The following is a 24812-nucleotide window of genomic DNA, read 5'->3' as shown; positions in this document are numbered from 1 at the left end:
ACCTACCCTCTATTGATAGTCAGTGGTTGTAGCTCTGCAGTAGGCAAACCATCAGATGTGAAGTGTTTCAGAAGCTCTTTGGCATCTAGTAGAGCAGAGGAGCCCTTCTGGCTGTCTTTAGGACCCAGCAAACTGTCACTAGAGCCTGGACCTAACAATCCAAATCTGAGACACAAAAAATATACTGATGATCAGATACAATACATTAAGAATTAAGACTGTACTTGGGACAGAAATGGCCAAACAAAGACATGACCCTGAGTAGGGCTGTGCAATATTATATATGGAAGCTGTGTCCTAATTCTGGGGCCACATCCTTCAGAGGCTGCATTTGAAGACCGACTACCTCACAGCGGTGCGACTTGGCTGTCCCATTTCAAAGGCTCCTTTAAATGCAGCCTTCTTTTCCTGGGAAACGAAGGCTCCAACAGGTGAATCCTTCATGGCATTTGGGTATGAAAAGTCTGACGTGGACCAGAAAATCTTACTTTCCAATGTCACCGGTCCATCCCCACAAAGTCTCAAACACCACTAACCTCCTTTACCAAGAATCATTTCAGACAGTACCGAGAGAGTCAAGGGATGAGAGCCTCAAAAGTACAGTTGTGTGCTCAAAACAAGCATAAGATGTTGTGTACCAAAAGCCACATGGTAAAGAAACATGAAGACAAAAGGGGATAAAGGCTGCCATTGCAATTTGCATCTGCAAAGACAAAGCTCCAATTTACACAGTAAAATGTTCATGAAATTTTATTGAAAATGTTCTATATTATGATATGGATTGCTATCTGGATATGACATGACCGATATATAGGGATATGAGATTTTGGCCACATGACACAGCCCTAACCCACAGTACATCCCACTGACCTCCTCTTCTGTCGTCTCCTCTGCAGGTTCTCTATGTTGTGGAGGACACTCCTCTCAGGCCAGTCAGATGGCTGGTGGGAAATCATCTGGAAACCTACAAAGACAACAACAAGGCTCACATTTGCAGAATTAGATATATACAGATACACTCGACTACCGGGCCGCCCCTTGTTTAACTGGAAATATCCTTTAACAAGAAGCAAATCTGGTGGCATGAAACGTTATTGTACGAGTGCAATGTAGTGATTGAAAATATGACTAGTAGTTTAAAAAATTGACTTATTGTCTCCCTTAATTAGCTGATTTCCACAAAAACTGCAGTCACATGGTGCTTCATATTATAAATTTTATTATAATACAAAAGTACACTATACACCCAATCGGTTTAATACTAAATGATCCTTCAAGTTCTGTGGCTTTTCTTGTCTCACATGGACATGTCTAAAAATACCAAGTAATTGTTCAACCCCAGATGCTTTCGGTTTGGTGCTGCTTGAACCATAAGCTGAAGTTCACAGGAGTTGATGCGATGAAAGAGAAGAAGAGGGAGTTATAAATTATTTTAAACACATCTAAACACAACACCTGGAGGGAAAAAAGGTTCAGCACTGCAGGGAAAAATCAGTAAGACTTTATACATTTTAGAAGAGTGGAGAAACATACTCTGCTAATTTTAAGCTTTTTCTAACAGCAACAGCAGAGTGTGGCACAAGCATTTATAGACCTACAGTGCCCTTTCTATCAGTGCACCCAATAATGTAAGCACCGTGTACTGCATGATGGATTGCAAGAGTTATCCCAGCTTTAACTTGAGCCAGGTCAACAGACTGAACTCTTGGCAGACGGGAACCTGAACAGATTAAATCTCACCAGCCAAACTATCAGCATATCAGCAACTCTGCACTTTTCTTATGTTTGGGCAGGAGGCTTGTATGTTATCTCCAGGATGACAGAAATGTGATAAATCTGTACATAACAGGTTCCCAGACGAGACATAACAGATTCCTTGATGAGACAAGGGTGTTCTATGCACCAAATGGCCTGAGGACCTCAGTATATTATATGAAGAGACTGAAGCTCTGTGGCAGTTTGACAGCCCACACACAGTCATTCACACCTTGGGCGATACAGACACACCAATGCAAGACATTATTTTTAGACTGTAAAAGCCATGTACTGCTGTGATGCCTCTGGACCAGAGGGTGTGCATGTGTACATGTGTACATGTGTACATGTTTACACCTCTCACTTCTGTTTTTCAAGTTTTTTGCCTCAACCCTTTTAAACTTCAAGTATATCCTTTGAGGTCGTGGGGAGCTGATACATATAACTGACACAGACCATGATATCAGGAGGATGCTCACAAAGGCCATAATGTTGACAAATGGCAGTTTTGCCAGTTAAGACACTGGTTTATTCTAAGACTTTTACACTTGCTGGAGACAATCCCTGAATCCAGTAGCATAGATTATTACACAATAAACATTATGATGGACAATGTTGTGCTGAGACTCAAAAAAATAATTGGCAAACAATGTCACAACATTTATGACATGAAAACTGCAGGTCTATTAGCCCCGCAGCTATACTTTTAAAGCAGCACCGCCCTCACTGTGCACTTATAGCTCTAGCTGCAGGCCTGGGACTTGTTTTATTGCAAGCAATTCATTTGCGTATTATTAGTTGGCATTGTTTCCTAAAACTGTCAACCCATGAATGTGCATGTAGTGAATGCTGATGCACTGCTGTGTATCAATTTATGGGCAAGTCAGAATATGGATTTGGTAAAATGTGTGAACCGACATCAGTTGTTGATGTCATATGTGAAGTTTTCCACACGGTATTGAAAGATTTCTATTATAGTGTTAACTCTGTGTATATATTAGAGTGGCTGAAAAATATAGGGCCAATTCACATCTGCAAATCCCATGATTTGATTTCAGTGAGCTTTATCTATGTGTACAGCTTACAGCAGGTGACCAGTCCTTTCAGTCTCATTTTGTTCTTGAACCTCGTGGTTTACAACAAAGACGTTGGCTTTTGCTGCATTCAAGTAATCAGTCGGGCTGTAATTACAAGCAGCCGAGTTGGAAAAAACAAACACACACGTCAGCATCCTACAGCTGTAATTCAGAGATATGAGAACATTTTAACGACAATATTTTCTACATGATGTAAAGAATTACAGGAAGGGTCATCATACTGGTGGTACAATAATTACAAAACTCCCGATCCTATATTGACATGTATATCAATTCAGCTAATTGCACTTGCACTTGTAAACAAAATTGCTCCAGAGGTAACACATGGACTATTTAAATTCTTTTGATACCAAGGCTAGCAATGGGAGTAACCATCTTGGAATAATATGTGAACACTCCCAGGTCGTAATAATGACATAATGGTGTGTGAATGTAGCATTTTCCAAGCAGATTTAGATGAACAGAGCTTTAATGTAAAACTGTGTTTTTTCAATACTTTCAATCATAACTTTTGAAAAGTGGCATTCATTCGCAACAAAGAAAGTGTTAAGGGGTAAAAACAAATTTAATATCACAGGATTATGCAGGAAAAGATGCTCTGTGTGAGGTAGATGTTTTGCTGAGTTTACGCGATTAAGACTGACCAGCCTACTGACAGATTTCCATTGTTTGAATCTAGTGTAGCTCTGAATGGATGTGAAAATACTGTTGGCTTGTTTTTTTGTTTTTTTTTGTCTCTTTCTTCTTCTATACCTGAGTTCCTGGCAGACTCCTGCTCATGTGTCAGATAGGTGGCAGCAGAGGGCAGAGCGGAGTCGATCATCTTCAGATACTGCTCCCTGGCCAGACTCAGAATGACCTTCAAGTCGTTGATGGGTATTGAGGTCGAGGCTGATGCTTCTTCTTTCTGTCCTAGACACAGAAGCAGAGGATGGTTTTCATTTTGGCAACATTTTAGCTCACTGGCAAACTTACAGCTGTTGGAAGATTTTGGCATCGGTGTTAATGTTACATAATAAGAATAAGTGGGCTTATGATTGATTTTCCTCTAAAACAGGAGTGTATTCTTTTAATTAGTTTTAGTTTTATTTTAAAGCTGCACTGGGTAATTACACTTTGGTAACCTCACATAAAAGAAATGCACAGGGTTGTTATGACATCACAAGGGGCAAAGGAGGGGCAGTTGAAAAAATAGGTGGACATTTTTATAGTTTCTCTACATAAAGCAACTATTTGGGCTAACAGTTCCATGTAAAAGAGCTTAATTAAATGGAAAAAAAGAGTTTATTGTATCTAAGGTTAGTGAAGTGGTAAAATAATTAAGATCTTGGGTATTTCTGGCATATCAACAAAATCTGTAGAGTGACATGGGTATCATGGAGATGTGAAAACAAAGTTTTGTTACATTCCAGCAGCAGAGAGTTCGATATCCAGGGAAATGGAAACAGAGAAAAATGATAACTCAAGTGCTTGACACACACATGCATGAGTTTGCTAATTTATGCAGCATAGACACAGACCGCTTACAGTCTATGAGGCAAAGACACCCATGATCTCTCTCTCTCTCTCTCTCTCTCTCTCTCTCTCTCTCTCTCTCTCTCTCTCTCTCTCTCTCTCTCTCTCTCTCTCTCTCTCTCTCTCTCTCTCTCTCTCTCTCTCTCTCTCTCTCTCTCTCTCTCTCTCTCTCTCTCTCTCTCTCTCTCTCTCTCTCTCTCTCTCTCTCTCTCTCTCTCTCTCTCTCTCTCTCTCTCTCTCTCTCTCTCTGAAAAACTTCACTACTTCTAACTTTTGCAACTTATAAGGACATGCCTTTTCCCAATCTAATGCCAAGTCAGAATATATTGGAATGAATTTCATTAAGGCCTGTGGTCTGTCAGGCCTCTTCATTCTGCTCATGGCCTTTTCAAAGAATAGCCCTGACGCTTTTCCTCAAGTCTGTAGAATTTCACTCGACTTTCTTTAATCTGGCTTCACTCCACTGGTGTTGCACTATCTTTGCCCTCCAAGGAGAAATTATGTGTGTCTGTAAAATAATCTTTGCACCAGCCTGTGCTGAGGAATGGAGAGAGCTGTGTGTTCGCACTGATGATCAATCAAGAAGCTTCAAGTATCTCTTCCCTCCATCTCTTTGTCTCCGGATTTTTGCATCATAAAGACAGTTGATCTCAAATTAATTTGAATTAAACAAGCAACACTGATTTTTTTCTAAAGATTAAAGATTAAAGTACTTTTTAGTTTTTATTACCAATTTTTGAAGAGTTGAGCAATAAGGCAAAGGGCAGGAGGTGTTATTGTAAATTATTATATGTTTTTGATCCTCACACCATGAAGATTCAGAATAAATATTAGGGCTACAGTGGTTGTGTTATGCTGGATAAAACGAATATGATGAGATGGTGAACAGGTGGTTACTACAGAGAGATGGGAGGCATGTGTAAGCCAGCAGCCACATTAAGGGTCAGGAAAGGGTTAACGACATGAAGCCAACCCATTTCAGTTATTTTCAGATTAGTTAGGTGAGAAAAATAACATAATTCTGTCCGCTTTGTGATAATTCTGTTCTCATAAAACTTACAAATCACTTATCTCCTCTATTGTGCTGTGAGGGGATCGCTTGCCTCTCCTGCTTGGGGGAAAAATATTTTGACTGACATATCATAATGAGCTTACAGTGCTGTGCTGAGGGCTTGTCTGTGGTTATGATTATACTTTAACATGCAAGCAATTACTTAAAGCACAACAGTAGCTCTAAAATATAACAAATATTGTGATGAAATCCATCTGGCTAGATAGTGTGCAATCATTTGCATTATTGCTTAATAATGCTCAGTTCTACACCTTTCATTATGTTTCTTTTTCCTCAGAGCTACAGTATATTTTGAGAATTGTTTTCCATCTTTAAATGTCGTACTTACTGAGATATTCTTTGAGTACCAGAGTCTGAACCTGGGTCACCTTCCTCTCTCTCTTCAGCAGACTGTCTCCTTGGAGACAGGGCAGAGGGCGGAGGATGTCGCCTACAGCTCCTCCTGATCGAAGAGAGACGTGTGGTAAAAAGGGAAAAAAAAAACAGAATGATGAGATAATTTGCAAAACTCAATTGTGTATTGTTTGGAATGGGATTCATTTATTATTTTGACATTGCTCTAGTGGTATCAGGGGCAACAGAGAGATTTAGAGGCACTCCACCCATGGGTTAGTTTACTTCAAATGTTTGAGAGGAAGCCTGCATTAAAAACTTAGGGCATGGAGTTTGAAAGACGAAGAGATGTAACAGGTAGAGATGGTCCAATGAAAGACACAGTTTGACAGTTGAAAGATCCAGCGTTTTTGGAGCTTGAGCCATACTACAGGTTATTCCCTACCATATAAAGGCTTTTTTTTCCAGCTATTTCTCTGTCCTGTATCTGTAGTTACAACTATCAACCCAGATAAGGAAGGTGGAAGAAAGGCATGGATGAGGTAAGCATCAACAAATAAGATATAACTCATGTAGCCTCTTTTACTACTAAAGAAATTGCTAAACTTGCTAACTTGCACAGATATTAATGTTAGCCAGTGAAGCTAGTTAATCGACATTACATAAAGATACCTCGACTGAACTAAACTTTATCTAATGTGGCTTGGTAGCTAAACAAAGCTAGGCTGAGTTTACACATCCACTGCTCCAATCATTTTTTTCCATAAAAAACTGCAAAAACTTTTCCAAACTGCAGCTTTGCTATCCTAACCTACACAAACTAGAGTTAATGGTAGGCAGCAGGCCAGTTTTGCTAGTGACTAAAATTTACACTGTCATATATCTATATCATACATCTGTCATATATTTCACTGTACTTTGATTTGAACATAAAAATGTTCTTCACCACTACCTTCTCCAATTTTCACGTTGCTATGAGACATGACAAATAAGGTAATCCATATATCTTAATTAAATCTCAAACATGTTATGTGGTGAAATTAAGACTTTTGACTGTAAGTACAGTAGGTGTTGCCTGCTTCCTGTCATATGGTAAGGATAATGCCAGAAGACAATGTGAAAAAGAACTTAACTAGAACATTTCTTTTCAATAATTTCAAATCCCTCAACCACCACCACCCCCAGAACCCAGACAGCACCTAAGCTCTCTGAAAATCTGGGGAAAACCCTGTGACTGACAGTCTGGATATCTCAGGCTCTGCTGCTTCAACATTGACCATCTTTTCCTGAATCAGTTTCACGTAAATGCCAAAACTTTATGGAGGAGCAATACATTACTGGATTAGCCTCTAAGAGCAACATTTGCAATATTGTGGTTTGAGGATGATCCCAAAGGCTTGAAGTTGAATCTATGCCATTGCTATTGGTTTCACATGGCTGACAAAAATGTATATTGTACTAGCTCTCTTGAATTTTCCTCAACATATTAACAGTATTCATACTTAGATACTTAGACACATAGTACAATTAATTAGATACAAAATCACTCTGGTGGAATTACTCACAGATTACTGACATGCAACATGTGATTAGGGGTTGCAAGTAGACTATGCTTCATTTTAAGGTAAAGAGGTTGAGAACCACAGGATTAGTAAACATTAACAAAAGATAAACCAATGATTATTGCTCTAATATGTAAACAAATAATTGATGAATTACACTTGTAACTTGAAAAGCATCCAGAAATCTCTGTCAAAGGTGTATTGATAAGCTTTTGTCCAGGTGCAACGACCTTTGACTGTGCATTTTAAGAGTTTCATTTTTATTGAAAACTCTGCAGCAGTTAGGGCACCTTTTAAAGTCCTGCTCTGCATTTAAAAATATTTCAAAAATGTCTCCTGAAGGTTGCATGAAATGTTAACAGCAGGGAGTCTCAGGAGAAAAACCCTCAATAGGTCTCTTGAATATCAGATGAAGCCAAAGAACATTAAAGGCCTTTCATCACAAAAGACACTTTAAGTTTGGGGAACAAAACACCCAACAGTGTGAGATTTCCATTTCCATAGATGTCTGTCCATCCAAACAAGAAAGTCCAAATCACACTTCATTCATATCCAATCCACTCTATTTCTCCTCCTCACCCTTTCCTATCGATGCCCTTTGTCAGTCCTTTGCATCTTTAATTGATTGTTCTTATTTTAGTGACAAAGATGAGAAAAACTTTAACAGAACAGTCACAACTTTCCAGTGCTGTGAGAAAGGAGGGAGGAGAAAAAGTGAAGAAAAAAAGAGACATGTAGCACAAACGAAGAAAATCTTGAGTCAGAAATAGCCAATAGTATTGAAGACAAGTAAATATCAGTTTTTGTAACACAGGCTTGCCTGATGAACAAGGACAGGCCCTAAGTCTCTGTCAGTGAAGCCAGAAGAGCTTCTCCTCCAATCAAACTGAGGAGCAGCTTTAAAAGAACAGGATGTTTGAAGGGCTTTTCTTTACAGTGTGGCGGAGAACAAATTACTGCTACATGTTTCAATGGCTCAAAATGTTGATAAAATACTAGTGCTCTCTATAAAATTTGATTAAAGTACAACAAAGCTTTTTTAACTGTGACGCGTAGAGGGAGGGGCATGAAGCAGAGATACCGTGTGAAATGGAAGGGACGTGTGCATGCTGGTGTTCTACATACAACAGGGAGTTAGTTATGGTGTGGTCTGCTGGTTTGGCCTGCTCACCAACACAGAGGAGCTGTGACACAGAGCTCATGGAGGTAATTAAGGTAGTTCAAGACCCTTAAAGTGAAACCCTCCCCAGAGTTCTCAAATCTGAACACACAGACATAATACATAGATTTTTGACTTACACTTTCTAAGGATACCATTATCTCTGATGTCTATTGCTTATCAAAGTTCAATAAATCCACTTAGAGATTAGAAAAAAGATGCTCAAGAACTCCCTTAAGAATAAGTTATCTTCAGTAAAGTAGTAAAAACTGAGTAATCCAGTGATAGTTGTCTGTAAATCCAGGGGAACATTGCAAACAGGAACTGCTACCAACTAATTCGGCATACTTTTAGTCGTGCCAATTTGCCAAAATATAAATAAATATAAGCAAAAATATAGAAAGAGGGTATCTTGGCTTTTGGGCAGATTTAGCCTTTGAAAGGGGAGTTAGATAAAAGTTTTTAGTCCAGCTCTTCCTCATTTCCTCAAACAGACCTCAACAGGTAACAAATTAAAGCAACACCAAAACATTCACAGTGACAGTGACACACACACAGAAACACACACAGACACACACTTCTCTACAGACATGACAACATAATATACCTGATGATGACAAAGACTTCTCTCTCAGCAACCCAGTGACAGTTGCCATGGCAGCTGCTCCATTAATTTGACTGTCTGAGTGCAACATCCTGACCCTGCAGGCTCCAAACCTGACATCATCTGATCCCTGGACCAGCAGGAAGTAGTGAGCACTTTCACCTTTCACCTCTACGTCAGGCGCTACAGAGTGAGCAGGGGGACATCAAGAGTTAATCGACGACAGAAAAATATTGTTACATAAGTAATTTTGTTGTATAACAGTATCTACTGCTCTGTATAGCTTCTATCTTATTCTGCATATATTTCTACTCTATGAATTTCTGGTGAAGTGTATTATCATATAACTAATCCGCTTGTCCCTTTTTCTTATTTTTGTGTTTTACTATTTGCTGCCGCAAACCAATTTACTCAAGTATATCAAGCATATCAGTTATACCTAGTTTTAATTTTTTTTCTTGATTTTTCCAGCAACCAGTAACCAATTTATATCCCTACAGAAGATGATATGGCTCCACTCTGTTGTTGTCAGTCATCCATTTAATACGGTACTTAAAAGGGCTTGAAAATAAATGTTTTTACCAGGTAAGGACTTTGGTCTCCTGGCTATAGACTCCCTCCAGCGCTGGGAGCTGAGTTGGCTGGGTGTGGGCTGAGCGATGGGGGTGACTATACATGACAGGCTGAACAATGCTCCAACCTGGAGATAGAAACACAGTCAATAAACCTAAACACACAGTCCCTCAGTCCCATGAATCTTGTATCATTCTTCTATATCTGATATACACTTGACTGGGCCCTAAAGAAAACTGATTTCCTTCTCAAGTGGAAACCTTTGGAAATGTACTTCTTTGCTTCACTGGAAATTACAACTTTCTACAGAAGACTTTTGTACACGTAAGAGCACCGCTTAGGGGCACGTACCTCTCCACGCAGTGACCTCAGCTGGTCCCACAGAAGTTTAGCTTTGGCTGACTTCCCACACAGACCTCTATTTATTAGTTCTTAAGGAATAGTACAATAAAAAGGAGCAGAAGTTACCAACCACATTTTGAGACAAGAAATATCATTGAGCACATTTGCACTACAAAAGCTGCAATTTTTAAAATACCAATATGAAACATAATAACAGTCAGGGCTATTTTATTATTGTAACTATCAAATAGTTTGCATGTGACATTATACTGCATGGTATTAATATACTAAAATCTAAACATACAGCTGTTTCACACAAGCAGGTTCACCTAAATGTGGATGGAAGTAGAAATAATGTTACTTTAGTTTTCTCTATAAGTGAACACACACACATACACACACTTCGAAATGAGGATACAGTTCAAAGTGGGTGCTGGACATTAGAAAGCTGGGCAGGTCTGACAGGTTAACCAGCTGAACCAAGTCCAAAACTGGTGCGTAGTAATGACAGACCTGCAAACACAAGACAGAAAGAGGATGAGTGTGGATCGAATGAAAGAGAGAAGACAAAGAAAAAAACAACAGGGTTATTTCACAGAACAGCATTTAAAAAGAAAGCTGAGCTTGAGCGATCGAGATAGAGCAGCTTCATACTAGAGCAACAACAAATAATTATTTACATTATCAATTAACCCATCAATTATTTCTCTGGCTAATTGGTTGATAAAATGTCAGAACAATTTCCAACAGGTGGAGTCTTCAGATGTTGTATTTTGTCTGAGAAACAGTATAAAACACAAAGACAAAGACAAGAAAAACAGAAAATCATCACACCCAAGTGGCTAGAACCAGAAAATGTTGGTGGATTTTTTGTTGTTGTTTTTTTGATAAATGACTAAAAATAGTTTTTCAGTTGACCAATTAATCAATTAACTGACTAACTGTTTCAGTTTTACTTCACCTTAACACCTAACCACCAACACGGAACATCTTGTTTTCTGTCAGGAACCCATCAGAATTAGGTCCTTAACAAACTGTAGCTCACATTAAAAAAAAAAAAAGACCTACATTTCAGCAGTCTGTCCTACTTATCTAATGAGCTTGTTATGTTATAAGGAAATCAATAATATATAAATCATTTGTCACATGGAAAAACAGGTCATTCGCGTGTACAGAAATTAACACAAATACAGAGCAAAGGCAGAAATTTCAATCTCATAATTTATTGAACTGGAACAAAAATTAAGTGCCGACCTATTTTTGACAGAGTCCTATAGATTAAGAGTAGATGAAGATTTTAATGAATACTGGTTGAATTCCTACTTTTGCTGGAAAGATGGGAAAGTTTATTACTCTCTTGTCCAACCAAAGAAGAGTCTGACTAATGCAGTGGCCTGAAGAGATGAGCCAAACAGATCATTAAAACCTCTAATATTAAATTGTCCTCATTACTTACAACCACTTGAAATGATCCTTGGTAATGGTTTCAAATTGCATATGCCTGTGGTTTAAATGTTTTGCATGTTTGAGCATGATTTAATATGCAATTACTACAAAAATGACTTCATTCTGTTGGCTGTGGTGGGTTTTTTTCCTGGCAGGGGCACTACTTTTTCTCCTCATTCATTTCTCTTATATATATATTGTGGTAATCTAGGCCTGTGTACTTCTCCTGCATATGAGCACAGAAGCCTTCACAGACCGACACTGGCTGTACAACAACAGAGTACAACAGAGATCTTACATTCTGTACTATTTCCATGTCTATTTAACATTAGTAAAGTTGCATTACTCAAATTAATAAAATTAGGGTAATTAGGGGGAAAGGTAAAACACATCAGGCAGCGACAAATATGACTTTTACTGCATGTTAAAATGCTCAGGAGTGGAGGACGCATGAAGGTTTTAATGCAGATTTTATGGTAAGAAGAGAAGAGAGTTTCAAATCCCAAAAGAAAGTGTAAAGTGAAGCTCTTTCCCTCCCTCGACAAACGGGGTTAAGGTGTCACCGGTGACACTCCAAAAGACTAAATGTCACCATGTGAATAAGCTTTAGAGCTGCTGAATCTGCGAGAGAACATTCAATAGAGAATAGAAAAGGTGACTGTGACATGATTGAGATGAATTTCCACCATATAAGTTTGGAAACATGTGGAATAGATATACAATTTACATTTTTAGCTACATTTCCTTCATTGTTCATTTACACTATTTCATTGGAAACAAGATTTTCAGCCTTATAACTGTTTGCATCGTTGTGGGCAGTGCTGAAGATCAACAAACAGAAATGTACTGTACTGTACTATATTAACACTCTGCCTTGATTTTACATATATAACTAACTTCAGTATCTACAAATAGAGATTCCCATCAGGATATTTTGCCTGTAAATGGTGTCTTATAACCTTCTTACACCAATATGAGGGCCTATAGCGGGTTTTTTAAATGCAGATAAACTTGCTAAAAAAATTGACACTGTGACACATTTCACGCTGCCAGACAAGTTTGCCTTTCTGTTCGGACTGAGAGGACACAGATACACATCTGCAGAGAGAAATGTACAGTTACAGAGCACAGAAAAAGATGTAGCCACAGTGTTTCTGATTTAATAAATCCATGCAGGGCAAGTGGCAGATCTGTTTACAGAGTTTCTGTGCTCTGAAAAACGTCACGGAGCATTAAAAGGGTGAAAATTTGTGTGTTCACCCAGGTATCATGTTTACATCACTGCTGACCAGAGCTGGAGCCGATAAATACTCATGACCGTTTGACCTGGCATTGAATGATGATTGTACCCTTTCACACAGTGAAGAAAAAAGCCAGATTGTTAGCAGGTTTTTTGTCCAGTGTAAATGGGGATTTAATTGAACTTCTCAAAACAAGTGACTATATAATATATCACAACATAAAATTTTATATACTAATATTTAATAGGTAATAATAATAAAGATAATACTAGACGACCATATTACAGGCAAGTGATATAAGAATTCCTATACTTCACACTTGCCTATAGGTTATTCCTAACGTGCAGCAAATTAATCCAAATACCTCTTGTTTGGTGGTCACACAGCACAGTGTGGCCTCTGCCCACTGAGGCTGAGCGTGCGTGCGTGCGTGCGTGCGTGCGTGCGTGTGTGTGTGTGTGTTTGTGTGTAATCATCACAAAGTCGCTCCTGACAGTGAGAAGCCCTAATAGTTTTTGTCTGAGCATAGTTTAGACTCTGTGTGTGTGTGTGTGTGTGTTTCATTATAGAGCCAGTAATCCCAGCAGTGCAGAGTTGTGATAGTTTTGTTGTCCTCAGAGTTTGTTTTTTTTATTGTGTGCCAAGACAATCATCGCCATCTGCTTCTCTGTACAGGGATCTGATTAGATCACACAACACACACATAAACACTCTCTCACTCTCCATAGACTCATTAATGAGTAGTGCACACAAACATATACACACACCTTAACTATGGAAATAATTTGCTGTGTTAACTGAATAATGGGCACACATGGACACACAAACACATCTTACAGAATCTGTTGCCAGACAAAAACTCACAAAGCAGACAATGGTTAAGGTAAACACAACACACAGGTGTTGCCTGAAGAGCTAATGATTCTTTTCAGTATGTCTTTAACATCCTTTTAGCCAAGTGCCTTTAATGTTTATCTAATTAATGCTAGTAAAGACTGCCTGTGTGTGTGTGTGTGTGTGTGTGTGTGTGTGTGTACCTCATATCTGGCCATAACTTCTTGGCCACAGCCCCTCTGTGGTTTTATTGTTATGGATATTAATCTACATAAGAAAACTCATTACAGACATATACCACAGCTATAAAAGACCTTATCTCACACAGACTACATTCTCTATTCAAATACACAGCTTTTACAAAGTACACACCCACCACCATACAAACATGCAACCAGAGTGTATCCTCTCCACAGAAAAGAACACACACTCAGATTATTATTGTTACGCGTCAATACAGTGAGCTGAGGGTTTTATTACTTCTGCTCTACAGATATCATTCAACTTTGAGTCAGTGGCTGTTGCAGCGGCAAAATGAAAAGTGGATAAACACTTAGTTATAACTTTGACTAACTATCAGCAATTTAAAAGAAGTGAAACAATCATAATGCATGTTCTTGAAAGATACCCCCCACTGTTATATAACAAATAACTAACTGTATGTTACAATATTTAGAGATAAAAAGATTTTTTGATTCATGGATTAGTCAACAGAAAAATGAATCAGTGATTTATCAAGCAACAAAACCAAGAGTTTACAGCCACACTAGCAGTTCTGTGAGGCTGCACTTGGGCACAATGGTGATTTCAGTTAGCATGCTAACATGCTCATGTTTAGCAGGTATGCTTACCATTAATTACCAGCTCGATTTAGCTTGTAAGCATGCTTACCCTTGTTAATCGCACTAAATTCAAAGTAAAGCTCAGGTTAATGGGGATGTCATTAGTTTTGCAAAATATTTGACCAAAAACCAAAATACTGGAGAAATAAATTTTTTTCCAAATTGATTAAAGTAGTGGAGATATTTCAGTCTGGACCAAAATGGTGCAGTGATGTCTGCCCACTGGCATCCCTACAGCCATGCCACCGAGTTCCCCACTTCCAGCTCCTGGAAGGATTTGCAGATTTTCTCTGTTTTATTTCTTTGAAAACCAAATATCTTTGACTGCTAAGTGGACAAAACGAGTGAAACCTTCAGACATTTTGTCTTTTTTTTCCTTTTTTCTAGACCAAATGATTAACCAATTAATTAAAAAAAAAAAACTATTGCACTCAGAGTTCAGTTATTACTGGGTTTAATTAAAACTTCAGAGAACTGAAACATAAAAGTGTAAAAAAAAAATTGCTAACACAATGTTCGACAACGTCATCCTGTTCTGATGAATAAGAGATTAAAGGAACAATTCTGTCATACGGTCATATGAGTCACTTACTGTCAATACTGTTGATACATGGACATTAACTGAGGCTACACACTGTGTGGATGGAAATATCACAGCAAGCTGACTGCTCACTCTAGCGTCATTGAGTGACTCATATCACCTTAATACAAATAACTCTGAACCACTCCATTAAAAAAATGTGCTGTAAAAAATGTGACAAAAAAGGAAAAGATGATAATTGAATAATGACAGATGGCTTTTGGCAAAAAGTTTGTGTCAAATGAAGATGAGGAATGTCCTATGAAGTACATAAAATTTGGCGGAACATGATGTACAAATGATGAGTGCAAACCCCATGGAAGTAGTGTATGACTGCCGCCTACAGATTTCCTTCCATTGAAACCTTGAGCATCTGCCTTCCTTGATGATCTGTTAAATCGATATTCTAATACCGTTTTCTGGCTACAAGGCCGACAGAAGTACTAGGGGTCAACACTCATTTGGCAAATAAAATACATGTGATTTATCTTACTGATGATCCTTCTGTCACAGGTTCCTCATTGTGATTAAAGGGCAACCAGGACCTGACCCTTTAGAACTCGTCTCCTTCTAGCCACCAGAAATCATTAAAAGATGGAGTGAGTGCAGCTTATTCAACTCTTTAGCTAGGAGGTAAGATGTGGGTTGAACTAAGGGTTGAAGGTACAGTTTTACCCTAAATGAAAATTCAGTCATTATCTACTCATCCTGCCAATCAAACCTTCCCCTAAAGTTTGTAGGAATATGACTACATAGTGGGGCTGGAAAAATAACCGAACAAGTATCAAAACTGAAATTCAGAACCTCTCATCGACTTAATCTTGCTCATGTCTGTAAATACTTTCCCCAATGCATGTGTTCATGAACTGTACCCTTAAAAAAACACTACCTTGTGTTCAGTCATGTTCCTCCATCCCGTGCAACTTAGCATTCACTAAAAGCGAAGCTGGAGATATGGATGTAACGAGCACAAACACTTGAGGCTTCATCCACAATCATACATTTTAGTAACAAGTCACTTTTGCCACGTTCACTCCTGGTGTCCACACTACACTGCAATTGTCGAGCCCCTAAAATAGACTTTTGGAAAAGCTGCTGGACCTGTTTCAGACTGAAAACTTAGGTCTTGCATTATAATCTGGACAGGCAGAAACAGAAACTATTGTCAGCGATGACACAGAGACCTGCCTTGCTTCCTGATTGGGTTTTATCAGTCACAACTACTATCAGGCAGTGGTGAATGCAAATTCACCACTGCCTGATAGCAACCAAAGGTAAAACCACTAATTTGTGTAATCACTAGAACCAGAGTCACACTGCCAAATATGACTGCATGGCTCAAAAAAACCCACAAAAACATACTATGTCCGTGTCTTCAAGCTGCAGAAAGTACCAAATTCAAATATATTACATTTCTCTAAACAAGATTTCTTCACTGACAACGTTTGAAACATACTGCCCTGCAGTGCTGTGGCAGAAGACTATGCTTGCTACTGTCCTTGTCAGAGAGGAAGAAACAAGAAATAACGAGACAAACAATTGGACCTTTGAAACAACCATGCAATTGTGTGGCAATAAAAATTACATGAAATTAGTTGCCTGAGGTGTTTGGACAAGTTAGATGAGATGCCGCTATGACAAAGTCTGGTTCCAGACGTCTGAATCGCTGCTCACATCAATGACAACCCCAGTGATTCAAATAAATCTGTTGTTGTTCCTACTGATGGCTTTTATCCCCAGCTGGAGAGACATTCAATCAATCATAGCTTTGTGGGCATGATGAAGAAAAGGGACGTCTTCTTTTTACATACTGTAGCTAGCTATTTAGTATGGATGCAGGATCCACTACTGATATTGGTCTGATACCAGATCAGGTTTTTGTCTGTTCATTTGATTGTTATTCTATGCCTACGACTGCATGCACATTCTAGGTCATGCATCAGAAGTGCACCAGTAGACCCATACATTTTGCAAGAAGAGCTAACATAGTATGAAGAGAGCAAAAAACAAAGAGTCAGGAGTTTGGAAGTGTGACTACTTGTAATAAGCCAATGACTGTGTCTGAAATCACTCACTACTGCCTATATAGTTCACTAGATAGTGAGTTCGCTATTTTGTAGTGCTGTCCAAATGTAGAGTGAGAATTATTATACCCTATATAATGGACTCATAGTATCCCGCCATGCATCATAAAAACTAGGGTACAACTGATGGTCACTAAACATGCAATATATACCATCATGCATTGTGCTTGCGGTGAAAGACTGAAAGACGATGCAGAGAAACATAACCAAGTAGTGTCCAAAACTGCTTTTCAATTAGGCTAATGAGCTCACTATATAGTCCTAGTGTAGTTATTAGGGAGTAGTGAATGAGGGAGTGATTTCAGACACAACCTATATTTCAAGGGGAGAAATTATAACAAAAGTACCATAAACACCGGTACCGGATTGGTACCCATATTAACTGATACCCCAGATATCAGTATCGGCATTGGAGTGAAAAAGTCCCACTGGTGAATCCCTACTATTCAGGTACAACCTTAAAAAATGACACAATGTAACAGCAGCTACAAATGTGGATGAGAATGATACAGCCCGTGGTGAGTTGTCTTGTAAACAAACAAAAAAAATTCTAAAGCCTCCCAGACAGAGCACACACTGAACCCAATGTGAGGCTGAAAGAATAAAGTGAAACAACAGCGACTCAGTTTAATCATCAGTCTACAGTTTTCAGTAGCTCCATTCAACAAAGGGAAGATTAAAGTTTAAAGATGTGAGAAGTAGTGAAGAGCTCAGGACTCACCTCGGACTGTAGTTTGTGGTCTGTAGTGGTGTAGAGGGCTTGCAAGAGACTGGACCCTGATGTGTGATGCACTGGAGAGCGCAGAGAAAAGCCATTGAAACGGAGCTCTGACACATGCTGAAGCAAACACACACAAAATCTCTATTAGTGTACCTGTGCTACACATCACAGACATACACAAACTGTTTGGCCTCATTAGGTTTGTTGTAAGTCTACTGTATATGCTGGAGCCCACTCACTTCTGAAGGCAGCAACTTAGCAAAGGTCACTACAGTGAAGGAGAAGCTGCATGCTTGCCTCAGCATACTCAGTTAAGCAGACAGGGGAGAGATGCCTCGAGAAAACTTTTGCCAAACAGGATGAGAGTTTATAACAGTGTGGCAAATACTAGACGTTTCAGCCTGATGCCAATATCTGATGAGGATATCTCTGCCTATATTTATTTTATCAAATTTTAAAGGATCACTTAAATGTGTTTAAATTACTTTGAACTGTGGTCAAGATGGGTACAGATCAGGGAATATTACAGTTGGAAAATAAACTCAGCTGGACAAACTATTTAATGGGACTCTGTTTCTAAATTACCTTTAACATATCTTTAGTATTTCTGTCATTTGGTACTTGTATAATGACTACCAAAGAATTGGGATATTATTGTGATGGAAACAACATCAGAAATATTCAACTGAACGTAAATCACACTGAGAATTGTGGCCATATATGGCCTTTGCTATAGAAATGCATGTTTTATGAATTTTATGGTTTTAATTTCCACAACAAAATATCAAAAGATCTGTGTAAAAGAAAACACCCCTTTCAGATATATTCACTTGAATGCTGCTTCAACATATCAATGTTGTGAGGTGACAATTTCATATCTTCAGCTTCAGTGTTTCTCATGTTTTCATTTCAACAGAAGGAGAGAACCAAATATATGCTACTTAAAAACATGTCCAACTATTCAGGCCTAAAAGAACAAGCCCCATATTCAAGCAAAAAACAAGGATATTTAGTTGTTAAAAAAAATGTTTATTTTAGAAGTACTAGGCTGTAATCTGACTGCAACAATATGCTGTCATTTCCAATTCTTTGCAAAACACATATTTCACATTGACTCTGTATATCTTTTAGATACAAGTTGATCAACATTTAAAATTATCTTAAAATGCCAACTGAAAATCTCCAGATTAAAGAACACCAACAGTGTGAGACATAAAAGGAAACTCCACAGCGAAACAGATTGCTGATTCTCTCCAGAGGACCATGGAAGAATAGCACAAAATTGGCCAATTCTGTCCAGAGACAGAAAACTGCTGCACCTGCCAGAGCTTTCCCATAATGAGAAAGAAGTACAAGTGGGCGTGAAGTAATCTCTAGAGTAGCAACAAAAAAAATCCTGTCAACTCACCTCAGCCTATTCACTTTGACACCAGATTGCAGCTACCAGCAGGAAAGCAGGAAAGAATAGGACGATTCATGGCCAAAAATATGCGGACATCCAGTATTATGTCCATAAGCAATTGTTAAACCTCTCATTCCAAAATAATTGGCATCAGCTGCTACAACAGACTCTACTCTTGTGGAAAGGTGTTTCCACACCAAACTGAGTAAACAGTATGTATAAACAGTATGTAGACACATGTGTCTACTTGGTCTAGCCATTAGTTTCATCTAAATGTATATTTTACACTACAAAAGTAAAGAGCAGCACTGTACTGTCATTTAAATACAGACAGAAACTGGCCAGAGGTGTTCTCTAACATTTGTCCTTTGCCCAAGGCTGGACCAATCATTAATTGCAGCCGACTCCTCAAAGAGTGAGGTCGAGTCAGAGCGGGGCCAGGCAGGACTGGGTAGGCTCTGCCAGGGCAATACCAGCAAGGCAGAGCTATTTCCCATGACCCCTAAGTGACATCCAGTGATTCCTCTTGATTCATTCAGCAATAGAGAAAGACTTATCCCCCAGTGGCTCAAAAAAGTCACTTAGCTTAAAAGGAAATACATGAAACTTTTGCCTGTGGCTTTGTGTGCAGTGCATGATTAATTTCACATGAAAAAGATAGAGGAACACATACGGTGGCATGAATCAGGTCTCTGAATCACAATTACCCCCGGTGTAGAAGGTTCTTAAGGAAACCACTGTTTTCTCTGCCGTCTCTCACTGAGCCCAGATAGCTGTGTGCTCCTGCCCACAGAGATCACTGTTCATAATAAAAAGCCCTGGGCAAGCAAGCTGGTGGGTTTAAAAGGACACAGCGTTTTCTCATGCCCTCTACAGTACTTGTGTGTGTGTTCTCTACAGAACACACAAACTCACACACACACACACACAGAGTTGATAAGACAAAAGAAGTCCTTTCTCTCAACAACCAGTACCTCACAAACACCTTTCAACTTCTTTGGTGCTTTTAAACGATCAATAACACCTTTAGTTCTTCAAAACCTTGAAAACAAACTCATGTGTAGAAGCTACTGTACAAAGATTCATACAAGCAAACACAAAGAATTACAGATAAATCTTAACAGCTGTCACCCACACACACATTTTTCAAAATATCTCAACCTTCTTGTAACTGACAAACAGTTTCGTCATAGCACTGAGGCATGCACACACCCGACATACACAGATGCAATTTTCTTCCTCTCGGTAATAAGCTGGCCTCTTTGGTCCCTAAGACCCTGTGTCACCAACACCCTCCTCTTTGCTGTGTTTGTAACATTTACATTGTGTTTAAAAAAAAAACAAAAACTAATAGAGCTGGGCTTTTTTCATGATTTATACTGTATAGGAACTTCTCCATTTTTCTACACTATGAAGAAAAATAGAAAATAAATTATGCAAAAATAACTGTATCCTCAATGTTTCCTCATCACACTCACTCCATTCTCAGAGACCCTTACCTTCCTTTCTCTGATAACCAGGCCACCCCTCCATAGTTCCTTGTGGTCAACACAGAGGTCCAGGTCGGCAGGCTCCACCAGACCAGCACTCAGGTAGGATGCTGCTTTCTGCCACCTGGGCAAGAAGACAAAAAGTCAGTCAGTGACCAGCACGGAGGAACTTTTATTGCTGGTTCCTCTAAATTAGAAAATAAAAGTCCTGATCCATGATCCATCCATTCTCCCATTTAGGCAAGTAAAGTAGCAATATATTGCTAAGAATTTATACATACAGTTTATATTTATATATTTTCTATATTTTTTGCACTACATTCCCCACATCTTTATTACTGTAAATATCCCACATCTTTGTTGTAAATATTTTATTTTAATTTTACTCTAAGTTTATTTATGTTACTGTTTTGCACCAAACACCAGCACAAATTCCTTGTATGTGGAAACATACTTGGCAATAAAACTGATTTTGATTCTGATTTAATGCAGCTATTCTGTCATTAACTAAAATGAATACCTCTGTGAATATGTTGCTCAGACTATTCATCCATAACTTTAAGTCAACATATGTGGATATTTACTCATCTAACTCCCCCTAGTGGTGAACTGGAAGCATTTCACAAATAACCATACCTGTAAATCCTCACAATACTGCTCCTTTCCCTGTATTTTGAGCTTCCTTTGGAAACTTCTAATCTCATATTTATGTGTGCCATCACCACGGTGAACTACCTGTTGTCTATGTATTTGAACATATGTTCATTTAGTTTCTAAATGTATTCCCTGTGTATTTCATGTCTCCTCACCCAGTTGTGTGCTGTGTGACTACATTGATCTTAGCACCATGCCAGCAGGACATGTGTTTGAGGGCTCCCAGCAGAGGCAGCAGGTCTTTAATAGGAGGGGCTTGTTCAGCAGAGCCCAACACCAGCACATCCAGCAGGGCTTTACCTGAGGGTGAAAAATAGGACAAACCAAAGAGGAATTCATTAGACACTTTCTTTTTTTTTTGTTACATACATGTCTCTACAGGAGTTCATGAGGGAACAGTGACCTAAACTAGTCACTCCACTGTCACCATCTTCTCTGTTTCCTGTAAATATCAAGACCTGTGGAAGAAAAGCTGGAAGCCAGCAGTGACTCCAGCTCCTCAGGGAAGCTAACAGTGGAGCGTGACTGTTCCTGAATTCCTGTGGAGATGGTAAGCAGTGTTCTTTAAAGATTGAATTATCACTTCAGGAGGCAGACTTGCTAAAAAAGAAGGCAGAGTAGAAGTATCCTTTCTCTTCCAGAGGTGAGTGCATATGTACGAAGTACAGTACTGGCTGCAGCGGGTAAATTTTAAAATATCTAATTGGCGAGCCATGCTGTAAAGATAATCATAACAACCAAAATCATCTGAGAAGTATGGAGGCATTTTAGATTCCACACAATTGATAGAAAAATTGTACATTCAAATAAATTTCAACACACTTCATGTCAGCTCTCTTATAGTCTGAATTTTTTTTCAACAAAGTGACAGCCCTGCACAGTACACAGTTGACATCAATACAAATGACAGATACAAAATAACATGCAGTAACTCACAGCATCCACAGATTGGTCAACTGTACCTGGAGGTGGTAGCTTGTCTGACAGTAGATGCAGTCCTTCTGCAGCCTCCTCTAACAACCTGTTCAACAGAGTCATTCAGACCAGATCAGAAAGACTTGAAGGCCCACTGTCCAAAATGTAACACCAGGACTTTAATTCTCTGAGGTCAAGTTTGCATCTGTTTTTGACCTACACATTAGAAAAGTATATTTACATAAAATGTAGAACCTTTTAATAATTTAATATGTTAAGATATTATCAATACAATACAACAAATGCAGATAACATTAGTTTTTAATGACTGCTCACATTGATGCACTTGGCACAATCCTTCAATACAAAGCAGAAAAAACAAGTCAATTCTTTACATAAAGAGTAGAAAACATCATCTGTCGCTCACTCTGTCAGTGCTGGCTGGTCAGCATTTTGATCCGATGCCTCCTGATTACTCAGAGAACTGAGACATGTGTCCACAGCAGTAGGCTTTTCCTCCTCACTGTCAGGTTTCTGATGGGCTGCGCCCAACTCTTCCCAGTCCAAGCTGCAAAACTACAAAACAATAAAAAAATTGCTAATAAAAAAAATAATAGGGCTAATAAAAAATTGCAGCTCTTTCTTTAATATCAGTGTTACAGTTTTCTTTTTTGGTTTTATTAATCTGCACATTGCTCTTGCCTACCATAACTTTTTATCTTGGGTTATCTTTAAATGTTTAAAATCTTTAGAAAGCAGCCTGTTGTGTTACATATCACCAAATAACTGGAGTGGGCTGGAAAAGAAAATCAGTTGAGCTGACCTACATTGAAGATGTTACACGATTTTATGGACTTAACGTACAGGAAGAACAACACAAAGATGTGATGGGATACAGGACAACAAATGTATGTTTCAACTGTAAGCTGACTTTGTTCTATGTGCTGTGTGTTTTGTAATTTTGCTGACATTTATAAGTGTATCATGGGTGTAGCAGAGTCTATGAAAGTAATTTTATTTTATCAGTTGATTTGTTGCTGAGCTGATAGTTTCGGACCAAGATGAAAGAAAAGATATGCTATGATATGTGTTTACAGTATTTCAGAATTACTGAGGACACTATCTACCACCACAGAAGCAGTAATGCAATAGTCTTACTGTCAGTAAACTTGATAAAGTGTAGGAAAGATCGGTAGCACTGCGCATTTTAATTCTGTTTTGTGTTTCTAAAAAGTAAATGTTTTTAAAGATGCTATAAAAACGTAATGATATCTTTTACATATTACACTAAAGCTTAGGAAGTGAAGCTTCTGCCTCAGAAAGATTTTGCAGTGAAAAATTGATATGATATAACTTAGTTTTTATAAAAGATGATTAACATATGATTAGAGCCAGGAAAGCACTACAAAAGCTAGCATACTGAGTGCTGAGGCACCATAGTTTGTCACTCCTTCACTCATATTTTTAACATGATTATCTTAAGTTAGACATGCAATTCAGATTGGCACTGAAGAGTAAAAACCCAACAGCCCCATATAAGTCTTATATTTGTTTATAAATGTTGTACTGCCTCACACAGATATGTGCTTATGCTTAACTGCTTAAAAGATAAACCACTGTTTGAAAATATAGTCTTGGATCGCTCCTTAATGTCTTACTTGTGTTTCTCCCTGGCAAGCTTGGACAGCGAAGTACCACCTCTGAGCTGATGGGCTGCCATTTAGAGAACAGGCTAAAAAAAAAACACACATATGGAGGTAAAACGTTAAAGAAGCTTTTCTCTACATTGAAGTCAGGCAGGGTAAAAGATGCACATAGTTACTGTACCTGGAAACACAGATGTCCCTCTCACTGACTCCTGAGTTGAAATGTCCACCAGCCTGTCATATACGAGCTTCACTGGCTCCAGACCTGTGAACAATGACAACTGAGCTGTGAGGCTTCACAATAGCCACACTACAGGTTTATTTAAGATGGAAAACATGCAAACAGCAAATCACCTAGATAACCTTATCTTAGGAGAAGCGCTTATATACACAAAGCCCTCTTTATTTACCAACTTTTGAGACTTATTTTTACTTGTAGAAAGGTTTTGACTGGTTAACTCAAATGTTTACAAGCCAAATGTACGAGACTCTCTCCTGAAACAAACCTACCAGTGTGTTTAAATGTGGTTTAACACCAACACATCAACCTTGAGTTAGTGTGTAATTTATCCACACACTGCCTGAGCCACTAGCTAACTTAACCAAACTTAGCTTAGCTGCGCTGACATTAGCGCAGTGAGGCTACGTGCAATTAGTTTCACACTCACATTTATCGTCCTCCGCCACGTCCTCAGCAGTTTGGCAAAAGGAAATAACCAACACGTACCGGTCCATTTCGTGTGAACATTAGTAATTTCACGGTTAATGTTGGTTTTCAGTGATACATTTGCAGAACAACAGCCTGTCAAATTTCCCACCAGTTCTTCTTCTTCTACACAATGAAGCTGCGGCTGGCAACACGACACAAAGCGCCACCGCCACCTACTGGACGGAGACTGAAACACCAGACAAACCGGGGGAGATGCTGATGTTTTCATACATTAT

General features: G+C 38.7%; 1 protein-coding gene across 1 annotated transcript in view; it reads right to left on the bottom strand.

Annotated features, from left to right (window-relative positions):
- mtbp (MDM2 binding protein) overlaps positions 1-24720 on the bottom strand; it is a 32578-nt gene extending 7858 nt beyond the window's left edge. The window contains exons 1-16 of the mRNA XM_071470449.1: positions 24536-24720; positions 24049-24132; positions 23880-23953; positions 22649-22797; positions 22269-22327; positions 21462-21606; positions 20662-20776; positions 17761-17877; positions 10431-10525; positions 10022-10088; positions 9680-9797; positions 9101-9280; positions 5768-5881; positions 3606-3764; positions 871-964; positions 7-165 (exon numbers count right to left, since the gene is read on the bottom strand). Of these exons, the coding sequence (XP_071326550.1) occupies positions 7-165; positions 871-964; positions 3606-3764; positions 5768-5881; positions 9101-9280; positions 9680-9797; positions 10022-10088; positions 10431-10525; positions 17761-17877; positions 20662-20776; positions 21462-21606; positions 22269-22327; positions 22649-22797; positions 23880-23953; positions 24049-24132; positions 24536-24602 (1796 nt within the window). The 5' untranslated portion in view covers positions 24603-24720. The remainder of the gene's footprint in view (positions 1-6; positions 166-870; positions 965-3605; positions 3765-5767; positions 5882-9100; positions 9281-9679; positions 9798-10021; positions 10089-10430; positions 10526-17760; positions 17878-20661; positions 20777-21461; positions 21607-22268; positions 22328-22648; positions 22798-23879; positions 23954-24048; positions 24133-24535) is intronic.
- Positions 24721-24812: the final 92 nt, after the last annotated feature.

This window comes from Trachinotus anak, unplaced genomic scaffold (assembly GCF_046630095.1).
Source record: "Trachinotus anak isolate AG129_WGS33_773 ecotype Australia unplaced genomic scaffold, CSIRO_AGI_Tana_v1 ptg000032l, whole genome shotgun sequence".
Lineage (NCBI taxonomy): Eukaryota > Metazoa > Chordata > Actinopteri > Carangiformes > Carangidae > Trachinotus > Trachinotus anak.
Note: the sequence above shows the minus strand (reverse complement) of the source record. Positions and strands in the feature narration are given on the sequence as shown.